Source organism: Megascapheus bottae, chromosome 6, assembly GCF_031878675.1.
Source record: "Megascapheus bottae isolate mThoBot1 chromosome 6, mThoBot2.hap1, whole genome shotgun sequence".
Classification (NCBI taxonomy): Eukaryota; Metazoa; Chordata; class Mammalia; order Rodentia; family Geomyidae; genus Megascapheus; species Megascapheus bottae.
In genome coordinates, this window is record NC_143514.1 from 21,814,804 (window position 1) to 21,833,967 (window position 19,164).

A 19,164-nucleotide genomic window follows, 5' to 3' on the forward strand; every position below is an offset into this window, starting at 1 on the left:
TCCGTTTCCAGCAAAGGTGGAACCTCCTCACAGCTGGTACCTCCCTAAATAGGCAGAGAGGCATAGGAGCCCCAACCTCTGCCGGCCCTTATCTCAGGTCTCAGAAGAGAACAGAGGTCAGCTGTCTTCAACCTCTTTTGCCCTTCCTTCCCTCCTCCCTGGCATCCTGCCGGCTTCCCTCTCTCTTGCATTTGGGTGAGGGCACATAAGAGAGAAAGGCATTCTCTCTCTCCCTTCTCCCTCCAGGTGGAAAAAATCCGCCACTGTATTACCAGACTTGACAGAGAACTGCGGGCACTGGATGACATCAAAGACTTAAAGGTGACACACTATTCCACATTTCTCCCTGCCTTCTAGGTACCCCTCATTTCTCCACTTCCAGAGACCCCACCTTGTGTCCCTGTCCTACATCACTACCTTGAGAAAGACCTGAAACTCTACCTAGGTAGATCAGGAATGAGCTCAGGAGGCTGTATAGTTAACAAGCTCTCACGTCATTCTTACCAGCATGCAGGCAGGTATGAGGCCTCTGCCCTAAGGATGAAGTCCAAACTCCAGTCTATCAGAGTCTGTCATGTGACCCTGCCAGTCCCCCTCCCCCAACCAATCAATAGCTTGACTCTGAGGTGGTGGTTCACAACACTTGATATAGATAAAAATCACCTGGAAAGTTTTTAATACACTCAGTGCCAGGGCCCCACCCAGACAAATAATGTAGCTACCTGGGGGCAGAGCCCGGGTGCTGGTATGGTTTACAGCTCCTCAGGTGATTTGAAGTGTAGTCTGGGTTGAATACCACTGCTTTATGATGTAGAAGCCTCTCCCTTGCAATTCTGATCAGGAAGTCTAGATTATATCCAGGGTTGTATAGTCCTACTACAGCAAGTCTTAGTGATTATCTTCAGGAAGCTTTCAGAAACACTACTCAGTGAATAGTATTCTTTGCCATGGTGTTTGCTTTGAACCCTTTCTAGGTCCACCCCATAGCTGGTGAATCCTTTAGGTTTCAGCTTCCATATATACCTCGTCCTTTTTCCTGCCCATCACAGCCCCTCAGTCCCCTGATCTACAATTTCCCTATGACTTTGGTACCCTCCTTGCAGAATAAGCCCCCTGGGGCAGGCCTGTCCTTGTGGTTCCCCTTGAGCCTACCTGGCTTCAGACCCTGCCACTCCCTCATCTAGGTGGGCTCCGTAGAAGAATTCCAAGGGCAAGAACGAAGTGTCATCCTCATCTCCACTGTGCGGAGCAGCCAGGGTTTTGTGCAACTGGACCTGGACTTCAACCTGGGTTTTCTGAAGAACCCTAAGGTTTGAGGACTGGTGGGTGTCAGGAATTCTCCCTTCCTCCCAGTCCTTTCCTTCAGTAATTGGAACACCTCTTTTTTTTTCCCCCCAGCGGTTCAACGTGGCAGTGACCCGGGCCAAAGCTCTGCTCATAGTAATAGGCAACCCTCTTCTCCTGGGTCATGACCCCGACTGGAAAGCGTGAGCATTCCCACCCCGTCAACCCCATAAATCCTTCTTGGTGGCCACAAGCCCAGCCTGGAACACATGTCTTTGTTAAACAACTGTGTATTCCTCTGCTAGGCCTCACTGTATGTGTACAGCCTATGTACCTCAGATGACTTGAGGCCTGACCTCTGGTCTCTACCTCAGATGATGCATCATCATACTTCCTAGATAGGCCTGCCTAGTGTCACATGCCAATATCCTTGTGCCCACAGATTCCTGGAGTTCTGTAAAGAAAACGGGGGGTATACTGGGTGCCCCTTTCCTGCCAAACTGGACCTGCAGCAGGGACAGAACTCACTCCTAGGTCTGAGCAAGCTCAGCCCCTCTACCTCAGGTATGGAAGGTCCAGGGAGATCTAAGGAAAGAAAAGAGGGGGATTAAAAAAAAAAAAAAAAGACAAAATATACCTCCTTTCTTCCAAGGCCCCCACCACCGGGACTACCTCCCCCAGGAGAGGGAAGCTGAAGGGAGCTTGTGCCTGCAAGTGGAGCCAGAGTGGAGAAATGAGCTCTGAAGATACAGCTGCCTGCCTTTGCCAGCTTTCTCATGCCAGCCAAGCCTTAACCGCTGCCCAACCCTGAACCTGAACCCAGCCTAGCTGCCCCTGGGAAGGACAGGAAGGCTGAGGAGAGAGTTTATAGCCCAAGCCATTCCTCCCCTTCCCCTGCTGGGGAGAGTGACATACCAAGCTGCTAACAATTGGGGGAAGGGAGGAAGAAAAAGTCAGAAAACAAAATCTTGTTCTATGCAAAAGCCTCTTGCTTATGTCTTCTCAGCCCCGCCCCCAACTTCCTATGCCCCCAAGATGACCCCTACAGTAGGGGGAGACCATCAAGCTCTGCCCAGAGAGGGCCCTTCCATTTCCCTGTGTAGAGGAGGAAACCCAGTGGACAGGGAATCCACACAGATTTCTAAGTTTAGTCTCCACTACAGACCACTCCCCTCACCCACCTCCTAGGCTCACAGCCAGCCATGACCTCATCCTTTGCTCTAGACTCCACCCTGCCTCAGTCCTATCTTTGTGGATGGGGCCTTCACCAGCAACTTGGAAATGAAGATGAGACTAGGCTTGCAGCCAAAATAGGGACCACTAAAGACAGATGCCACATACACGTTAGAACCTGCAGCTTTTTATTCGTGCCCCCCCCATCAAATGCAGTCAGAGACAAGGCCATGCCCAAAGCAGAAACCCCAATTCACCACCCTAGACATCAGAAGTGTATAAAGTGCTGGTATGACTGTCCTTTGGGGAAGGCCACAGGGAACAGGCCCACAGACCCTGCTCTGGAAGGGCAGGACACAGGAGTTCCCAGAGCACAGGGAAGGGGAAAGAGGAGAACCCACCACCGTCTGGAGCTGGGGAAGTCTGATGCAGTCTTGGGCAGTTGCAAATTGCAAAGGAAGCCTTCAGCACAGAGTTCTGCAGAGTTGGAGTTGGGGTGGGTGGTGGGTGGGTGATACGTTCCCTACCCCTGTGTAGGGAAGAAAGGTGGGGGGGGGCGCCTTCACAGGATGGGACAGCCCCTCCGGCGCTTATTCTTGCGCACCTGAAGGCCAGCTCGTGTGGCCATCTCAAATACCTCCCGTACCCCTTCCTTGGTCTTGGCTGAACACTCAAGGTAGCCAAAGGCACTGATCCTATTTGCCATGTCCCGACCTTCCTCGGATCGAACAGGCTCCTGGGAAGAGAGAAGATAAGAGAGGTTAAAGGAAGCTCATGCTAGGCATAGTTCTCCCTATCAGCAAGAACTTGACTAGAGAACTTTGGTCTTACTCACAAAGTTCCCTGGCCCTGGCCAGCTCAGGAGTTTCAGGCCAGGAACCTAAGACTACATTCTAAATCCAGTCTATTCTCTCCCTTTCCATCCAGCCCTATGCCCTACTGACCAAGTGGTCACCATCCCTAAATAATCTCCTTACCTCATTCTAGCTGCCATAGTTTTTTCTTAATATGCAGACCTGATGTCCATCCCCAGTTTAAAATATTGTCAGGATTATATTCTGAATATATCAAACTTCTTTATCTTGGCAGCTTCCTCTGATAAAGTAGTCTTCTGGCTAGAGTCACTTAACAGATCCCTAAAGAACTGGCTTCTGGCTTTCTCTCCCTCGCCCTCTGGGCCTTTCTTAGAATGCCTTCTCTCTCCAGGTGTACCATTGACACAGCTTGTACACTCCAAGTGAAGGCCAGCTGTCCCTGAGAACAAGGACTGTTTCTTAATAGGCCCAGTTTGAAAAAACAGACAATAAACTGGAAGAAATGGAGGCAAGTGACCCTGGACAAGTCACTTCTTTTTGGTTTTTCAACACATACCAAGGGCCCTTCTGTTATGCCCAGATAAGGAGTAAATAACGACAGTCAACTCCAACACCGTGGACTCAACTAAGAAGTCTGCCATTAGTTACCAGCCTGCTGCCTCTCAGAGGGCCCCTTCTGCCCCCAAGGGTTCCTAGTATTTGGTCCATGCACCTGCTTCATCTTGGCCAGCTCTCGCCTGGTATGTTCATCTTGTCTCAGGTCCTTCTTATTTCCCACCAGAATGATGGGTACATTGGGGCAGAAGTGCTTCACTTCTGGAGTCCACTTCTCAGGAATGTTTTCTGTATAGACATGTCCCAAATGATGTCAGTACCTCCACTTTGCAAAAGACCCCTGCTCTATCCACAGCAGCATAAGGCTATTCAATATGGCAGTTTCTTTTACCATTCAACACCCCTCCCATACCCATCTTCCCCAAGGGCCACAGTTGCCACAAGAAAGGCAGAGCCAGGGACCACCCCCACCCCAAATTCAGCCTCTGAAGATGGCTGATTCTAGGGGTCTCAATCCCACTGAAGCCTCACCCAGGCTGTCGGGGCTGTCAATAGAGAAGCACATGAGGATGACATCAGTGTCTGGGTAGGACAGAGGCCGAAGGCGATCATAATCTTCTTGCCCTGCTGTGTCCCACAGAGCCAACTCCACCTGACATACAGAGCCAGTGAGTAGCTGGTTCTAGGGTCCCAACCCTTTGATACCCAGAAGATCTGGGTCTTTAAGCTCCTTGAACATTCATTGAGTATTGTTACACAACAAACTAGGCTCTAAAAACAATCAGCTTGGAGCTGGGTACTAGTAACCCATGCCTGTAATTCTAACTAGGAGGCTAAGATTGAGGAACACTGTTCAGAGCTGGCCTGGGCAAGAAAGTCCTTGAGACTTTCCTCCAATTACCCAGCAAAAAGCCAGAAGTTGAGATATGACTTAAGTGGTAGAGCAACAGCCTTGAGTAAAACAGCCAAATGAGGGATTTAAGGCTCCAGTACTACCATTACCTGGCTTCCCTTCCCACCCCCCTCCCCCCCAATCAGGTTTGGTTGCCATTGTCAGCACTATTCTATTTCACCTTTACATCAGCATTTTATGGGGAGATCCTGTGATCACCATTTTATTCCATGTGTGTGTGTGTGTGTGTGTGTGTGTGTGTGTGTGTGTGTGTGTGTAAATCTAGAGGCCAAAACTTGGTCCAGTTTCTAGACCAAGTGGTAGAACCACAGGATGCATCCAGGTTATCTAAGGTTACAGTTTATCTTAACTTTCAAGTGATTGCAGGAGGAGAATAAAGCACGTTAGTGTGGGAGTGGTGAGGAAGGACATACTATATCAAGGTGCCAAGGTAGTGTAGAAAAAGGTTCTTAGCTCTCACCTGCTTGCCGTCCACCTCAATGTCTGCGATATAGTTCTCAAAGACAGTAGGGACGTAGACTTCTGGGAACTGGTCTTTGCTGAAGACAATGAGGAGGCAGGTCTTTCCACAAGCACCATCCCCTACAATCACCAGCTTCTTCCGTATGGCAGCCATGGCTAGGGTGGCAGACATCCAAGCAGAGAGGATATGCAGGGAGGAGGGAAGCAAGGGACCGGTAAACCCTTTTTTGCTGGAAGTGGGGCTTGAACTCAAGGCTTCCGTAACTTTTTTGCTCAAGGATAATGCTCTACCACTTGACCTACAGTTCAAACTTTCCAGCTTTTTCCTGGTTACAAGTCTCATGGACTTTCCTGCACTGGTTAGCGTGGAACTGAAATCTTCCGATCTCAGCCATCAGAGTAGCTAAGATTACACATGTGAGCCACTGGTGCAAGGCCCAGATAGCCTTTAGGACACCCTCCCCACCCCCAGCCTTCAGCAAGGAAAGGAGAAAAGTGGGCTTGCGCACTTATGCTCTTCCCCAAAACCAATCCTGTAAGCAGAAGACCCTGGTCTCTGATGAGGCATATGTCTCACCTTTGGGTTAGAAAGGAGAAATAGGCTGTGGAACAAGCCCCATATTTTATACAGCTAGAAAATGTGTTTAAAGTCATTCAACAGACACCTAGACTACAAAACAGCCAGCGTTTCTCTGCTTTGTGTAGGAGAGTTTCACATGACACTTCAGTTGTTAGCAGGATTTCAGGATTGTGATACATTTCAAGGTCACCAATCACTACGATGCAATCTAGTACAGACTGTCCTGTGCACCGGTCATGCCTGCCTCATCACAAAAGAGTTCCTCTTCAAGATTCAAGACCTGCAGAACCAGATGCGGGTGGTGGATGGGGAAGGCCGGCAGTAGCTGCACAGTCCCTAGGGGCCCCACAAGACATTGGCCATAAGGATGAAGAGCGCCTCGGCGCCCAGCTCCCTGCCACGTGGATGGTGTACTGCCTATTTTGACACACCAGGAAAGTAAGACTGAGTGAGGGTCAATCATGAGATTTAAGAGTCTGGCACCTTATGGCCAGGTAGAGCACTCAATCTGGGGCTGTGCGGCTCCAGTCTGTGCCATCTTTCCAAGTCATTCTACAGGTGGAAAGGAGAGCAGAAGCAGTGGAATCCAAACAGAGGACAGTGGCAACAGCCAGCTGGCTTCCCTGGCCTACCCCACCCTCTCCCCCAAAGCCTCCAGCCACACAAAGCAGGCTCAGTTCCTGGCAGTGCCCACAGCTCTCCTGCATTCGGGCAGTCTATAGCCTCCCCCAGCCCCCCTTCCTCTGGGCCTGGCACCAACACTAGGTCACTCAGCTCCCAGCAGGAGACAATGACCACACTGTAGGAGCTACACATCCACCACAGCCGTGACTGAGAATCCACTTGAGAATCACCTCCACCCACTCTGGATCAGCCCCATCCTCCCCTTGTCCAGCTCACTCTTAGGCTCTGCCTATCCCTCCCTGTGACTCAGGGGAGGGAGACAGTATCCCAGGATGTGCTTGTGTCCCTCTCCACAACACCCAGGAACATGCAGTTAGCTCCTCACACGAGAAGTCCATCACACCTTCACAGCTTCCCTCACTTCCTCCTTCCCCAAGGAAGGGCTGCAGTGACCCGGCCTACAGTCTAGGAGGGAGAGGGAGGGCTCCTGAGCAGAGACGAAGTCTAGGCTGTTGGGAAAGGAGAGGGGGCTAGAGCGGAGGCTGGGAGGAGACTCAAAAGAGACAAATGAGGCCAGGCTCAGCACCAACCAGGCAGTTATGCAGGAGGTAATCTGATCTCCGGCCCTAAACCTGGCTTTTTTTTCCTCCCTCTCCCTCTCCCCCACCCCCCTCTCTCTCTCAGTCCCACATCCTGTCAGGCTGGGCTGAACAGCTTTACTGGAGCATACCACTACCACTTCACTCTCAGGCTTCGGCCTGCCCTTTAGGAAGCAGAATCTTCCAGCCCCAGGCTGGTTGTCCTCAACCAGGATCTGGGGTTGCCCCTCCCTCATCTCTACACACACACATTCACAAAACTGCAATGTGGGGGAAGAAGACATGAGTCACAGAGAATTTATAGGAGTTGAGAGTACATAGCCACTCTCTCCCGCCAGGAAGAGGCTCTCTGATGGAACTTCAGAAGACAGTCAAGAAAGCATCCACCCTGACACTGCCAGCAGATTCTCTCCAAAGAGGGGTCCTGTGGAAAGTCTCCCTGTAACTGCAGCCCATCTATAGGATTTCTTCCAGCTCCCCGAGCAGTGTACAGATAGGCTGGCAACCGTTCCAACCACAAGTGGACAGTGCCACTACAAGTCATTCACCATGCTGAACACACGGACTGTGGTCACTTAAGCATATGTATGTCACTGCAGGGCCACGGGAAGACAGCTGGGGAGAGGTTGGGGCCAGAACTTGGGTCAGCGGCATGCATGAAGTGACCTGATAACCCAGCCCAGTTAAAAGACTTTCTTAGTTAGGCCAAAAGACAAGAGCTGGCAACAGAGACCAGGCCAGATCAGGCCAGCAGGCCCAAGGCCAAGATGGCATGGACAACAGCTCCCTGTGAGAAGTAACCCCAGAGGATCGGCTCCATTGAGCCTAAAAGGGACAACTAAATCTCACACTGGGCCTGGAGTGGAGTCTGAAGAGAGGCCTGGGAACGTCTGGAAACTTCCCCAAGGCAAGATACTGCGGATCCGCTAGCTCTCTCCTCAACCATTCTCCACACTTCCCAGGTAATCCAGGAGGGCTCTCGGGAAGTCTGGGGAAGGAATCAGTCCTTCAGGAGATAGCTCTTCCTCCCCTTTAAAGCCAGATATGTGGGGAGCTCCGGGCCTCTCTAGGTCCTTAATACAGGGTAGTCTTTAGCTTGGTTTGGGAGTGTGAAGGAGGGGCCAGAATTTTTCACAGGCACTGTGGGGGGGGCGCGGGCGCGCGCACACACACACCCCGATCCCTCGCGGTCATCCCCCCCACCCCTCCACCTCAGCTAGTCCCCAAGGCACCGCCTAGACCCCTCCGAGAAGCTGCACCCCCCCCCCGTCACACCCCGCCCCATTCCCACATTCCACCACCCTCCCGGCCCCGGGGAGTTCCCACCCCAGCCGCGCTCCGGCCGGACCCAGCCCCACGTCGGGCCGCCCCGCCGGGGCTGGAGCACGGGCCTGAGGATCGCTCGCGGAGACCCCTGTGTGTCCCTCGTTTCCGGAGGTTCCGGGAAGGCGGGAGGCCAGGAGGAAGGGGGCGCTCGGGGCAGGACCCCACAAGACAGAACCCCACCCCGGTAGTTCTCGGGGTTCCGTGCTTCAGTTGAGGGAGGGGGACGCACTCCCCGAGCCGCGGCCGCGCCCCGAGCTCCGTTCGCTCGGAAAAAGTGCTCGCTGGGGGTGAGGGGAAGGAGAACCCGGAACCCTCCCCCCCCTCCCCGGCCCCACGCCACCCACCCCTTCCCCCACCCCGACTACCTTGTGCTCGGCCGGCTCCAGCTGCGCGGCCGGCGCCGGAGGCTGAGACTGACCGGGGCGGGCGGGGAGGGGGCGCCCCGCCCTCCGGCGCTGGGACGGGAGGGGCGGGCCCGGCAGGGGGAGGGTCGGCAGGGGGGGGGGACGGCCCTTACCTCGGCCCGCCCCCGCCTCTGCCCGGGCGGCTGCCGGGTCGGCCGGCGGGGAACTGGGGACGCCGGCCCTGGGGTGGAACGGAGAGCTGCCAAGGCCGAGAAGGAGTGGGGGGAGTGTCGGAGGGAACCCCAAAGGATTTAGCCTGTGCCCCGCCTTCCAACCCAGAAGGGCGGACCGGCGTCGGGAAAGTTGAGAGGCTCCCGGAGTGGGGTCAGGAAGGGCCGATGCTGCCCCCCGGTGGCCGCGCAGCCATCCGCTCCAGCCCCACTTGGGCCCTCGGGAGATGGGGAGCCGGACAAGGGTTGCCGAAGATGCCCAGCCGCTGCTCCGGGAGCCATGGCAGAGCGAGGCCAGCCTGGAGTCATTCCCAGCCTTTGAAGACCACGCAGGACTTCCATGTCCAGACCACCATTAGACTCTGTCTCACAAGTCCTTTTCTTCCCTTGCCTGGAATTTCTGAAGCCAATTGCTATTTATTCTTCAAAGCCCACTCTGGAAAATGCTTCGAGATCCCCAGCTGGGAACTCTGTTCCCACCCCTGTTATATCATCATACCACTATTATGGTACGACGTGTTGCACAGGGTATTTGACTACACGCGTAATTCCTTCCCTGAGGAGGTGGATGGAGGAGGAGGAAGTCTGCCAACATTTTATTAGCCTGTGCTTAATATGCTTCCGAGCTTAACTCTGGAGCCATTGTAGATCTTTGTGCTAAGTACACCCATCCTGTTTCTCCAGTTAAGAAACTAGGACTGGTGTTTATGATGTAGTCTAGTAGTGGACTGCCTGCCTGGCCTAGCACCTGTATGGCCACCAGGACTGACAGCACAGGATTGTAATTCTAACACAAGGAGGCTGACACAAGGGAGGTAGGAAGAGAGAGAAGAAGGAAGGAAACTAACAAAAGTGGCTCAGCAAGTGTTTGCAATTTGTGACAGCAAGAATTGATACCATTGGGCCTGTGCTGTCTTCCCTGCTGCCTCTCATGCTTCCCCAACCTGACTTATGACTGGCTAGCCAGGGTGTGGCATGTTAGAAGTTATATAGATCTCAAGCTGATATTGTACAGCTGATTTTTTTTAAAAAAGGAAACTGTTGCACTGAGCAACTTGCTTACCAGTTTTTTGGGGGGCAGGGAGGAGAGGTGTGCATGTGCACAAGTACTAGTGCTTGACTCTGGGCTTAATGCTCTTGCTTGGCTTTCTTGTTCATGGCTAGTACTCTACCACTTGAGCCATGCCTCTTCTTGCTTCTGGCTTTTTTGCTAGTTAATTGGCACTAAGAGTGTCATGGATTTGTCTTCCTCAGAGTTGGCTCCAAACCTCCATCCTAAGATCTCAGGATCCTGAGTAGCTAAGATTATGGGCTTGAACCACAAGTGTCCTCAATGAACATTTATTATGAGCTGAAAATTTAGGTGCCAAGATGAATTTCTCCCTTCAAACAATTTACAGCCTAAAAGAATAAAGGCATTTCTAAGATAGCTAAGATTTATTAAATCATTACATGGTCCTTGCTTACATACTCAAACTACTTAACTAACCTCAGTCTTAGGAAACTTAATACTGAAGAAGGGGGGCTCAGAGGACTTATAGACATTGTTAGCTCTGGCATCAGACCTTCTATTCCTGTGGACTCTTTGATAGGCTCTTATAATCCAGGAAGTCACTGCCATAGAGGCATTCATGGGCTGTAGGATGCCCAGCCTTAGACAGGTGGAATGTGCTAGAAAAAGGGATGTGTAGATTTTAAATAATAACTTAGAGCAACTGCAGGTTAACAGAACTATGGGAATTCTAGAAGGGCAGTGATAATGGTGGTGATGGCCTCCATGAAGCTAGAGAAGGATATAATAGATAGCTAGATAATGACAGCCTTATGTGAGTCTTTTTTTTCTTTCCATATATTTTTATTGTAATTAATAGAAGGGTTACATTATATTCACCAGATAATGTGACTGTATTATACGATAGTCTCAGGGACTGAATAGAAATTTTGCTCTAAGTATAATAAAGTTAAGCCATTAAAATTAAGACACTTACTTAATAAATAACTAAGGTGGTGATAATGAAGATAATGATAAGTAAACAAATACAAAATATTTTTTAAAATACATAATGGGGGTCAGGAGCATGGCCTAGTAGCAGAGTGTTTGCCTAGCATGCACGAAGCCCTAGGTTTGATTCCTGGGTACCACATACACAGAGAAAGCTGGAAGTGGTGCTGTGGCTCAGGTAGTAGAGCACTAGCCTTGGGAACCCCAAGGACAGTGCCGGGACCCTGAGTTCAAGCCCCAGGACTGGCTAAAAAAACTAATGTATGTATATGTATATGTGTGTATATATATGTGTATATATTCAAGGTTAGGCATAATAGAGACTGAGATGATCATGGTTCAGCCCAAGCAAAAAAAAAAAAAAAGTCAGCAAGACTCCTTTGAAACAACAACAAAAAAGCCAGACATGTGGGGGGTCCAGAATGATTGAAACTTAGATAACCACAGGGATGGGGGAACATGTGAGATCCTACCCAAAAACTAAACTAAAAATTTAAAAGGGATAGGGGAAAAGGTCAAGTGATAGAGTGTCTGTCTAGCAAGAATGAGGCCAAGAGTTCAGACTCCAATGTCTATAGATCTATGTATACATGTATATATTCAACAATACAGTCGTGCATTCCTTAATGATGAGGGTGTTATGAAAACTTCACTAGTGATTTCATCGTGTGAACAGCATACTATAAAGCATACTTTTACAAACTGAGCAAGAAGGGCCTAGTATACACCTAGGCTATTTGCTATATATTGTCATATGTGCAGGCGATTTACTAAAGCGTCATTAATAGCACATGGATGACTTCTGATAGTGACCAAGTCCAATATTTCTAACTTGGAGGATGAGCGGGGGAAGGACCATGTTTATGGGAGACAATGGTAAGTTTGAGGTATGCTGAGGCTGTCTGCTGTCTAGATGTTTGGGAGGCAACTGGGATATATTAAAGGGATATATTAAACTGAGTCTATTAAAGGCTCAGCTGCAAACAAGAAGGCAGATGGATGAAGTCAGAGGTGGATGAAAATACTTCTAGCCAATGCAGGAAGTGGAAAGAGGGCATGCCAAAGACAGACCTAGAGAAACCAGGTGTATAGCCCCATTAGTCTTCTTTCCCTCACTCCAAAGAGTTTTTCCCTTATCTTTCAATGTTTAGTCATAGGAAATAAGGAAATAAAGACACACACACACATACACACACGCACATACACACACAATTTTATCCATCTGGTTTATTTGCCAATAGCTGTAAATCGCCACTAAGGAAGAGTTAAGGAGACAACTTCAAATTTGGACTGAGAGAGGGGTGAGTATGAACAGGCTGGGATGGCAGTAGGAACCATGAGCCCTTCAGGAGTAATTGCCTGGCCCTCCCAGGGGGATAACGAAGACTGAGATGTCATCCCCGGAACCCAGCTTGTTGTTTGGGAGACGCCAGCCACGATCCCGGGGGGTTCCCCGGGCCCCTAGGACCAGAGCTTGGGCCAGAGCTGTATACCTGCCAGGAGTACATGTGCACACTCATGTTCTAAATGTATATGGGAAGCCAGTGCATAGGCCCACAAGTGTGGCCTAACTTCCCTTTGTCCCTTCCTTCACCATGTGCCATCCCCTCATCACTATGCCATGCAGCCCCTACCTGCTGGGGTCATTGGGCTCATAGGCTGACAGCACCCTGTCCACAGTGGTGGCTACCTCAGAGTCACTGGTGACATCCCATAGACCATCAGTTCCCAGGACTAGCACATCATCTGGACAATGCTCGTACTGTGTCAGGTCATATACCTGCACCTGATGGGAAAGAACTGAGCTGTGGGGTTTGCAGGTCAGGTTAAGGGACTCTGGGTGAGGGCCAACTTGAGGACCCTGCTCCCACCCCCAAGAAGAGATGGAGCACGCTTACCTCAGGAAAGCAGGAGAGGAAGGGCTTGATGGGCAGAGTGGAGCTGCAGACCTTAAGGTTGTGGTCTCCCAAGCCCCGGGTCACCCCTATGGTGGCCATCACCCGGGCCTGAGGGAAATGAGAAGGGGTTCTGCTATTTAGGCCTTTCACAGACTCTCTGAAACATGGATCCCTCTCACCTTTGGGTAGAACCCATACCTCCTTAGACAAGTGAAAGCGTATCCCACTTCACCACCACCCCCGCCCTCTCCCACCTTTATTAGGGAGTTTACCTTTTTGCCTTCCCCACACACCAGAGGAAATCTGAGATCCTCCAGTTCAATCTTTTTGTAGGCCCTGGAAATAGGGGAGTAGAGGAAGTATCACCCTGCAGCAAAGTTCCTCTTCACTAGTGGCTGCACACAACCCCCCTCAGAAGGATCATATCCCCACAAATCCCAGGCATCAGCTTTCCACCTAGATGCTGGTGAGGGACTGGTTGTGTTGTTATGGAAATGGCCCCAGCTCTGAGGGAAGCATTACCAGCCAGTCATGCTCTGGTCCCTGTAAAGCATCCTCTGGCCCAGCTCCTTGGGCTGAATTCTGCGGGGAAACTCCAGGTGGGTGAATTCACTGCCCAACAGCTCTGGTTTCAGGAAGCCCTGAAGAGGTTGGGAAGGGCCAGTTAGAGCCCAAGGATGGCACATTACATTCATGACACACCCTGGTACACCATACAAATGATGTTAATTATAGTAGATCTTTATATAAAGTTTTCCACATGCCACACACTGTTCTATTGTTAGCATAAATGAACTCATTCACATCTCACTCCAATCCATGAAACAGGAAATGTGGATATTCAGAGGTAAATGTAATTGTCAAAAGTTCACGCTATTAGCAGAATATAGAAACCAGGATTTAATCCCCATGCCGGCTAGCTCCAGAGTTAACATGTTTAAGAACAAAACTATTTGTAATCAGGGACCTTTTGCTGTCCCTTTACCCTGCTTCTGATGCTGTACTCTTTTTCAGCTGGAGTCACAGTGTGGGCACTGGGGCAGCTCAGGTTCCTTCTTACTACATCCTCCTATCAGCTCAGCCCTGCTCTTCCTAGTCCATGCAGCTGCCCTTTCCCCAGAGATCAGGACTGCTATTGGTGGCAGGACTATGAGAGTTCTTAGGGACACAGTAAAGAGGTATGGCCTCAAAGAATGGGCATACGGAGTTTGTCCTACTTACAAGTAGCTGAAGCCGCTGTCGTTCGGTCTCCGGGGTAAACTCCCTGGACATAGGAATGATTTCACCATTCCGGACAATGATGGCTCTGCACAGAGACAGAAAAGGTTCTCCTAGCCAGGCACTGGTGGCTCATGACTGTAATCGTAGCTTTTCAAGAGGGTGAGACTGAAGATTGTGGTTCAGAACTAGTCCTGGCAGGCAAGTCTGTGAGACTCTTGTCTCCAATAAACCACCAAAAAAGCCAGAGGTGGAGCTATGGCTCCAGTAGTATAACACTAGCTTTGAGCAAAAGAAGCTCAGGGACAGTGCTCAGGTCCTAAGCTCAAGCCCCAGTACCAACACCAAAACCAACAAACAAGGCTCAGTCCTCTTTGAGGAGAGTTTCAATACTGACCCTTAGGATTTCTTACCTGAGCCCCATCTTTCCTCTTCTTTCCCCATCAATCTTTTATTTTTATCCTCTGCCACTTCCCTCTCTCTATTCACGGTGAGAGGATATAGCCCCTTATAACCACGTTCAAAATTCTCTTCCTCCATACCTGCTATCACCTGCATTGGCCACATACACCTTGCCTAGCAGATACACCACAACCAGCGCACAGCAGCCCCCATCCACTTGGTAGCCACGACGTTCCTGGGCCATCTGCTCATCCTGCCAAGTGAGGAAGGGTCAAAGGGAGAGTGGAAGAAGAACTTCCAGGCACATGATTACTCTCTCCATGCCCATCTGCAGAAATCATCTGGCCCATACAGTCCATACAGGGAAAGGAGCAGCACACGGGACGGGGGAGTATCCCTTCTCCCTAGAACCAAGCTCCACACAGGCTCTCAAAGGTGTAGGACATGCTCTGCACCACTCCTTGAACCCACACAGAGTTATGCTGAGTGTCTGCCTAGTGTGTCCTTAGCCTAAACCCACTTACCATGAGCTGGAAGGCATTCTCAATGGCCCCTATTACTAGGCTCTCGTGGGACACTTCCTTCTGTGAAGACCAGCAGGACTGAGGGCTGACCAGGTGAGAGGTATCTGAGGAACATGGAGACCCTGGGGTGGATGGGAGGCAGAGAGGAGGTGGCAAGGGGTCCTGAAGTATTTCTACCAGATCCTTTAGCTGTTCTTGGATGTGTCGATGCAGGAGCCTGGATGCCATTTCTGCAGCTCCACCTCCAGCGTGCCCATCAAACAAACCCCAGTAGTAGAAGCAGAGTCCCTGGTAGAGAAAAGGTTGGGAGATGAATTTGTGTGTGTGTGTGTGTGTGTGTGTGTGTGTGTGTGTGTGTGAGAGAGAGAGAGAGAGAGAGAGAGAGAGAGACAGACAGACAGACAGACAGACAGACAGACGGACGGATGGACAGACAGACAGACAGACAGAGAAACTATAGCATCCATATAAATATCAGAGAGGCAAACTGAGCTTAGATCTATTCATTTACTCATGTAGGGTCTGCATAAACATTAAGAGAAGGGACAAAAAGTCCCTGTTTATGATTAAGTCATCCACAAACATATGAGCATCTGCATTTTTGGCGGGGGGTTCAATTGTGGGGCTTGAACTCTGAGCCTGGGCACTGTCCCTGAGAACTTCCATTTAAGCCACAGTGCCACTTCTGGTTTTCTGATGGTTAAATTGGAGATAAGAGTCTCATAGACTTTCCTACCCAGGCTGGCTTTGAATAGATATCCTCAGATCTCAGCCTCCTGAGTAGCTAGGATTACAGGTGTGAGCCACAGTGCCTGGCTTGCATCTGCATTTTTTTTTTCTTGGTGATACTAGGGTGTGAACTCAGGGCTCATACTTGCTAGGCAAGCACTCTACCACTTGGTTCCCAGGCCCCGCCCAAAGCATCTGCATTTTAAGTAGAAAAGGAAACATTTATACAAACATAGTGGAATCTCACAAAGCAAAGCCAGGTGAGGCTTTGAGGTATGGTAGAGATAGGAAGCCTGGTGAATTAGGTGGCAGCTCTTGTACATGTCTCAGATTTAAATCGGAGGCCTAGAAAAGGGCCTGGGCTTACCTGACTTTGGCTATTCTCTCTAGGGGCCCCTGCAACACTCCTCCTGCGGCTGTCCACGTAGACCACTTCACAGCAAGCCTGGTCCTCATTGTGTCGGCTCTTGCCAGCGTTGATGACCCTGCCAGACCAGAGTGACCACGTCAGGCTGGACACCAGACCAGATCCCAGAATAACCCCCACGTTAGACATACACACATCCTTTTCTGGCCTGCCTGCCAAGCCCAGAAAGGTCACAGCTGCCCGGGATGGAGGCCAGAGGGAAGAGAAGGAAGGGCCAGCAAGGAGTACAGTCTGGGTGACAGGCCCTTCCTCCTCCTAGACAGGGTTGTGGCTGCACCTGTGGGGCTCAGTTCCCCCCATCTTGGCAAAAAAGGCGGCTTCCGCAGTGGTGCTGATGGGGAGGGACCAGATAGAAACAGGAAGTTTTCCTTCTTTCTGACCCACAATTCCACACCTAATTTCAAGCAATACTCTGTCCTCAGCATGCTGCGCCATCTCTCTAAAACCAAGCAGCCAGACGGAGTGCTGCCCCCCTGGCAATGGGGCAGGGCTCCAGCCAGAATGAAGAAAGAGGGATTGAAGCAGACTAGACGTGTGGCCACACCTGGACTTGGCAGGAGCCACACAACCACAGAATCCACCAGTTGCAGAGCTAAAGCCACCTCCCTCTGAGACTTTGTGTCCCCCCACCCCGCCGCCCCCAGCCCTGCTTGGCCTTCCCAGCAGGTGTATTAAAAATACTCTGAGCCTGGGAGCAAGAGGCCAGCTTCACCAGCTCAGTGCGAGTCTCTAGGTGGCGGCCGCCCCTGCCCCGGTCCCGGGAAGCCAGTCGCGTCCTGGCGTCGTGGGCTATTTCTGGGTGTAGAGGGGGAGGGGAACGGTAAGAGGGACAGGGAACTGGGACGCTGCGCCCAGGAAGCCGGCTAGCGAGTCTTTCAACCACCATTCCCCTGTTAGAAGGAACCCAGCTCCTTCTGGAACCTTTCCTCCCCTAGCCTTGAAATTGCCGGCCGCTGCTAAGAACCGGCTAACTCATCCTCGGCGGCGCCCTCCGCCCTGCCGGGACCGGGATGGAACCCCGGTCCTGAAGCCACCACGACGGCCAGTGCGCTGCAAGGTCCTGACGCAGGCGACTCCGACTCCGGCGGCCTCGACTGGAGGAGAGAGGGCCGGGAGCGGGTGCGATCCCCCGGGGAGGTCCTGGCCCAAAAGGGCTCCTGGCCCAGAACGCCGCGCCGGGGACATTTCCCAGCACCCCGGATGCCGAGTTGGGGAGGGGCGGGAGTCCCGTGCAGGTTGGGATCCCCCAGGGAGGAGGAGCTCACTCGGCGTAGCCCGTGCTCCAGGGCAGGCGGCGACCTGTGTCCGGGGGGCTTTGCACGACCCGGCCCGCGTGGTCGTCGGCGCGTCGCAGGCCCCTGGGACTCAGCTGCAGAAAGGTCGGTCTGGAGAAGCTCGCCCGAGCCTCTGTGGTCTTCGCTGGAGCCCCGCTCCCGCTCCCGGGCTTGGCAGGGGGGCTCTTGGGTGCTCCTGAAGCAGCTGCCTTCGGCTCGGAGGTGGGACTGGGCAAGTCCGGGGATTTGGGGCGCGGAGGCGGAGTGCCTCCGGAGCTCACCAGGTGCGCCACGGCTGAGCGCACCCGGTTTAGCATGCTGTCTCCCGGCCCCGCCCTCCGCCTGGCCCCGCCCCGAGAAGGCCCCGCCCCTAGGGCGCGGAGTGGGCGGTGCTAGGTCCCAATCCCGGCAAAACTTTCACTGGCTCTAGGCCACCCTGGGGACCGCCCCACTGGTTCTGGGCCTCTGCCCCTCCTTACCCCGCTGATATCCGCACCCTAGTTTCTCAGAGGAATAATCAGAGTCTGTTGTGGGAAGTAGGTAGAGACAGGAAAACAATATTTCAGTCTGGTTGAGTTAGACATCAGTAGAATCTTCCCTTTGTGACGGTGGTTGCAATCTCCTGGTTTTCGAGGCTGGGTGGCCACCCTCCTTGGGGGTCAGATGTCCGTGGAGCCGATGATCCTAACAAAACAGCCACTTCAGAGCCTCTGGGTGTGACAGCACCTCTGGTGGAAGCTGCTGAGATCAGCGACACCCGTGGGTTGGTGGTCCCCATCCAGTGATGGGCACAACCCATCTTCCTGGATCAGCCTGCTGGGGTAAATTCCCCGACTCCTGAAAGCCGCGCTGAAGGCCATCTTCACATCCGGGAGAGTGCCACTCCCACCCCATTTTCTTTGTCAGAACCTTTCCCTCATAGTTAGACTTCCTTGTCTTTTGCTTTGTTGTAAGGAGAACAAAATTACGATTTTTTTGAGGACTTACTGCACAGTAGGCCTTATACAACAAATACGTTCCATAAATATAGGCCCCTTATACTGCACACCACCCCCTCAGTGTTACACCCATTTTATGGATGAGGCAGGACTGTCACCTTTGTCATTCTATATGACTTACCCTAAGAGATCATACAGCCATCCCGAAATTCATGCTGTGTCTGCCACCCGATACCCAAACAAGGTTCTGACCTGAGAACCAAGTTATTTCTTTGGACTGTTAAGAAAAGGAGAAGATGGCAGTATGGGTTCCGCCTCTTCGCCGAACTTGAGGAGAGGCTATGAACAATCCAGATGTTGAGCAAGTCCTCTGGTTGACACCAGGGGGAGACAGAGGCCAAACTAAACACTGGAGAAGGATGGCAAAGCCTACTTCTTGGAAGACCCTTAGCAGGGTGGTACAGAGCTGAGGCCTGAAGAGCTCTATCCCTAAAGCTGGTGTCAAGGAGTTGATCACCAGGAACTCAGACACCTGGCTCCCAGCACAGTTCCAACCAGGGCAAGTTATTGTGGTCCAGATGTCATGGGAGGCTTTCAGGGACCACTGGCAATGGGTACGTGGTTGTGACTCCATCCAGATTTTATACCCTGGGGGCTTCCTGATCATGTTCCATTCTGCTCCCCAGGCTAAATGTCTCCAAGAAGGACGGCATTCTTGGCAGTTGCTATGTAAACTCCTACAATGGTCCTTCAGATTTGTATAGTGGCTGTAATAATGCCAGTGCTGTGAGTAGAAAGAGCCAGAAAAATGACATCACCAGAAAAAAAGAAATAATCAGACCCAAAA

At 51.6% G+C, this 19,164-nt stretch overlaps 3 protein-coding genes across 6 annotated transcripts in view; 1 reads left to right on the plus strand and 2 right to left on the minus strand.

Annotated features, from left to right (window-relative positions):
• Mov10 (Mov10 RNA helicase) overlaps positions 1–2,635 on the plus strand; it is a 22,925-nt gene extending 20,290 nt beyond the window's left edge. For all 3 annotated transcript variants that reach the window (XM_090334443.1, XM_090334445.1, XM_090334444.1), the window contains exons 17-21: positions 247–321; positions 1,185–1,310; positions 1,399–1,487; positions 1,727–1,848; positions 1,937–2,635. In XM_090334443.1, the coding sequence (XP_090190569.1) occupies positions 247–321; positions 1,185–1,310; positions 1,399–1,487; positions 1,727–1,848; positions 1,937–2,028 (504 nt within the window). In that variant the 3' untranslated portion in view covers positions 2,029–2,635. The remainder of the gene's footprint in view (positions 1–246; positions 322–1,184; positions 1,311–1,398; positions 1,488–1,726; positions 1,849–1,936) is intronic.
• On the minus strand, positions 2,625–8,956 carry Rhoc (ras homolog family member C). 2 transcript variants are annotated; one of them, XM_090334447.1, is made up of 5 exons: positions 8,849–8,956; positions 5,201–5,358; positions 4,359–4,479; positions 3,985–4,115; positions 2,625–3,193 (listed from the first exon to the last, which is right to left on the minus strand). In XM_090334447.1, the coding sequence occupies exons 2-5, from the start codon at positions 5,354–5,356 to the stop codon at positions 3,020–3,022; spliced, it is 582 nt and encodes a 193-aa protein (XP_090190573.1). In that variant the 5' UTR covers positions 5,357–5,358; positions 8,849–8,956; the 3' UTR covers positions 2,625–3,019. The 2 variants fall into 2 exon arrangements, with proteins under 2 accessions (XP_090190573.1, XP_090190572.1); XM_090334446.1 differs by lacking the exon at positions 8,849–8,956 and adding an exon at positions 8,697–8,800.
• A 3,173-nt stretch (positions 8,957–12,129) lies between these two features.
• On the minus strand, positions 12,130–17,696 carry Ppm1j (protein phosphatase, Mg2+/Mn2+ dependent 1J). Its single transcript, XM_090333699.1, has 10 exons — positions 17,371–17,696; positions 16,046–16,163; positions 14,950–15,237; positions 14,566–14,678; positions 14,027–14,111; positions 13,328–13,446; positions 13,078–13,141; positions 12,806–12,913; positions 12,542–12,693; positions 12,130–12,400 (listed from the first exon to the last, which is right to left on the minus strand). Exons 1-10 carry the CDS (start codon positions 17,694–17,696, stop codon positions 12,253–12,255), a joined length of 1,521 nt encoding a protein of 506 aa, XP_090189825.1. The 3' UTR covers positions 12,130–12,252.
• Positions 17,697–19,164: the final 1,468 nt, after the last annotated feature.

Coding starts and splice junctions, on each gene's coding strand:
- Rhoc (XM_090334447.1), bottom strand. CDS start 5,356: ATGGCTGCCATACGGAAGAAGCTGGTGATTGTAGGGGATGGTGCTTGT. Junction 4,116..4,358: donor TGACAGCCCCGACAGCCTGG/GTGAGGCTTCAG, acceptor ATGTCTATACAG/AAAACATTCCTGAGAAGTGG. Junction 3,194..3,984: donor AGCTGGCCAAGATGAAGCAG/GTGCATGGACCA, acceptor CTCTCTTCCCAG/GAGCCTGTTCGATCCGAGGA.
- Ppm1j (XM_090333699.1), bottom strand. CDS start 17,696: ATGCTAAACCGGGTGCGCTCAGCCGTGGCGCACCTGGTGAGCTCCGGA. Junction 13,142..13,327: donor GACCAGAGCATGACTGGCTG/GTAATGCTTCCC, acceptor CCCTATTTCCAG/GGCCTACAAAAAGATTGAAC. Junction 12,914..13,077: donor TGTGTGGGGAAGGCAAAAAG/GTAAACTCCCTA, acceptor CATTTCCCTCAG/GCCCGGGTGATGGCCACCAT.